This window comes from Cyprinodon variegatus, unplaced genomic scaffold (genome assembly GCF_000732505.1).
Source record: "Cyprinodon variegatus isolate N-32 unplaced genomic scaffold, C_variegatus-1.0 Scaffold11, whole genome shotgun sequence".
NCBI lineage: Eukaryota > Metazoa > Chordata > Actinopteri > Cyprinodontiformes > Cyprinodontidae > Cyprinodon > Cyprinodon variegatus.
This window is the reverse complement of record NW_015150464.1, coordinates 1,132,337-1,135,641: the sequence shown is the minus strand read 5'-3', so window position 1 is coordinate 1,135,641 and position 3,305 is coordinate 1,132,337. Positions and strand designations below refer to the sequence as shown.

General features: G+C 42.8%; 1 protein-coding gene across 1 annotated transcript in view; it reads right to left on the bottom strand.

The window, feature by feature from the left end:
* Positions 1-3,305, bottom strand: part of sec23ip (SEC23 interacting protein) — a 16,272-nt gene that overhangs the window by 5,084 nt on the left and 7,883 nt on the right. Inside the window, exons 9-15 of the mRNA XM_015380238.1 lie at positions 2,218-2,426; positions 2,028-2,125; positions 1,772-1,942; positions 1,591-1,686; positions 1,348-1,521; positions 1,103-1,258; positions 920-1,022 (exon numbers count right to left, since the gene is read on the bottom strand). Of these exons, the coding sequence (XP_015235724.1) occupies positions 920-1,022; positions 1,103-1,258; positions 1,348-1,521; positions 1,591-1,686; positions 1,772-1,942; positions 2,028-2,125; positions 2,218-2,426 (1,007 nt within the window). The remainder of the gene's footprint in view (positions 1-919; positions 1,023-1,102; positions 1,259-1,347; positions 1,522-1,590; positions 1,687-1,771; positions 1,943-2,027; positions 2,126-2,217; positions 2,427-3,305) is intronic.

Sequence of the window (3,305 nt, the reverse complement as noted above, 5' to 3'; positions counted from 1 at the left end):
ATGGGGGTGAGTAGAAAATGAAGGCTAATCATGTTTTGGGTGTACTATTCCTTTAAGGCCTTAGTTTTATTTTGAAGAATTCCATGCCATTTAAGACTTTTCAAGGACCCGCAGGAACCCTGTTATTAATGTCACCTATCATTTGAATTAAATATAATAGAATTCTAGAGTTCAACACTCTAGATTTCACATCAATCATCTACTCAGGCAAAGCAGAATGGTAAAAAAATGCTACAGACTGCAGATAAAAAAAAAAATTACTTTAAATTTCTGTATAAGTTGCTTTAATTTTAAATTTTTGTTTTAAATAAAATGAAGTTATTTCATCATTTTAAATTTATTAAATTCTTTAAAGGTGGATTTTGAAATGAAATGGTATATTTAATACTTAAATAAATGTAGATTTAATAATTTCATTTCAGAGATGACATCACAACGACAGTGAAAAAGCATCTTTAGACTTTAGGGACTCCGGCTTTAGTGAACGCGACAGTTTATATACGGCCCTGAAAGTCGTAGTAATTCAGGTTTTTTTCCCCAGAAGGATCTAAGTAGAGCCTCTAAATGCAAAGAAGAAGAAATAGGAGTGAGAAAAAAAGTTGAGTAGGCAATTTTTTTTTAACCACAATGAAACTGAAACTTTTTTCTTAACTGGTTTGTTTGTTGCTTTAACTGAATTTCACATTAAAGGTAAAACTGTAAGTTTTAAAATTTTTCTACACAACAAAATGCGAATAAAAGATTAAATGAGATGTTATATGAAACTCCAAGTGTTCCCTTTTATTTTCACACTAAACAAACCAAAACTGAGATTCAGCAACAAAATGTGGCCAAAACTAAGAACTGAAACCGTTTCTGCTGAGATGATGGTTGGTCTTTAAAAAAAGCTGTCAGAGATTACGACATGAAAGTTTCGTACCGAGATGAAGCCTCTTCCTTCCTTTGTAGTGTGGGATTAGAACGGGTTTCAGGTCCAGGTCTGGGACGATCATGGGCTCGATTCTGTACGCCACCGGGTCCAACTGAAACAAGGCAGACACGGACGGCGTCTAGAAAAGCGTCACCAGCGGCCGTTCCCTGCAGGGTTTAAAGAGCTTCTTACCGGGTGATAGATGTTGAAGAACCCCTTGCAGGTGGGCAGCTGGTACGTCTCGTCGATCTTCTCCAGCCCTCTGACCGTCAGGAACATACCGATTGGAGAACCCAGAGCGAAGAAGTTCACCGGCTCAAAGTCCAGGCTGTGGTAGATCACAGAAACCTGCAGAACCAGAAACAAAGTCGCTCGAGCTCCGCTCCATTCATCTAGAACTTCTATTTCTTTTTTTAGTGATGAACTCTGATGATTACTTGTCCAGTTCCAACTTCAAAGTAGTTGTAGTTGACGTGGACAGAGGAGACGGAGCCGGCCGCCGGTGGCTTCGGTGCGGCGCTTCCAGCAGGATCTTCAGACGCTGGCTGAGGCACCGCAGCCTGACCCTCCTTCATCTCTGCTTTCTTCTCTTGGGCAGCTTGGCGTGCAGCCTGGACACCACAAACAACCGTCACCTGCAGCAGGTCCAAAGGCTGCTCAGGTTCACAAATCGAGCCTACCTGTCTGCTCAACCGCTCCTTCACAAACTTGGCCATTTTCTTCCGAGGACCCAGTGGGATGTCCATCTCTTTCAGGTCCTCCATCGTGCACATGAGCTGAAGCAACACAGAGGGAAACTTATCACTGTTTTTCTTATTGAAGCTCTTTTTTTATTCTTCTCTAAACCAATATCTTTCTTACGAAGGATTCTTCGTCAATCTTCTCCTGATCAAAGATGCTCTTGTATTCAGAGAGCCCCAGATGTTGCAGCATGGCGGCGAGGTCCTCAAACTCTTCCTCGTCCTCTTTGGCCGGCTCCTCCCCAGCAGCAGGACTGACAGCGCTGTCCGTCTGTGACGTAGGAGCCATCACCTGGAACAACCAGCAGCTTTTTTTAGGTTCATGCATAAAATGTGATAAAATCTTTCAGTATTCTCTTTTGGGTTTGTTGCTCCACCTGTTTGGCATCTCCGTTAGTAGCAGGCATGGGTGGCATCATCAGCGCTGGCGAGACGGTTTTCTGATTGGAGAGCAGATCGAAGAGAATCAGAGATCCTGCAGAAACATAAAAGAAAGCAACGATTAAAACAAGAGGCAGAAACATGAACCTGCTGATCAAAAAAAAAGACAAACGGATTTGGTTTTACCCAAGCTGTGTCCGGCCACTGATATTCCTCCCCTGTAGTCGGGGTTCCTCTTCATAAACAGAGCGTAGAGCCGGTTGATCTCCAGAGCTACGGTGTCCATGATGGTCTGGCAGTAAGTTGGACTGTTGTAGAAAAGGACGTCCAGCAGAGTCTCGTTTGTAAAGTGACGCAAACGTCCGGTGCTGGGTAGGGTGATCTTTTTTATCCTCCTAAAAAAATGCAAAACGTTTGGGATTTTTTTGCAGTTTATTTTCAGAATATAAGTTCAGTTTCTGCAGCTTCAATCAGGCCTCTTTCCTGCCAAACCTTTACATTAAAGAAACAGAACCTGTTTGTCAACAGGAAGTAGGAGGAGAGCGGTGGCCTAGTGGTTAGGGCATTGCGCTTGGATGGCAGCGGCTCAATGGCAGCCCACTGCTCCCCAAAGGGATAGATTAAATGCAGAGAGTGAATTTCGTTTCTATTCTTCTTCCTTTCTAAATCTATTCTAACAATTCCTTTCTTTTAAAGAATCGCAATAATTCCTCTAAAAGAGCAACGACGACTCATTACAAATCAGCAACATCTAAAGATCTGCAGAACAAAGACTCTCAACTCTTCAGAAGAACATAATGCCAATGTTCCAGCAGGGTGGTGGTAGTGTGATGGTATGGGGCTAGTTTTCTGCTTCAGGAGCGGCCCGACTTCCTATAACGATTGAAATCGTGAAAAACTCCTAAGGAGACGGTCCGGTTCACAGTTTATGTGCTATAGCTCAGAAACAGCAGAAATATAATCCAAAACAGATGAGCGGGTTCACCTCTAAGCAGGTCAAAGATGCCTGATGTCCTGCTTGGGCGGATCGGCTGTTATTTAGAGCTAGGATGGTCATTGAAGAAAAGCCACATCTAAAGATGTCACCTGATATCTTGAGCTGCTAAATATCATTCTTGTTCAGAAGACGATGATAAAACACTAACCTGCAGGGTGGCCTGTAGGGGTGTAAATCACATCCATCATGGCGATTCGATTCAGTATCGATTTCCTGACCCAACGATTCGATTATTTTGATACTCAGGAATACACCACGATTCGATTCGATTCGATTC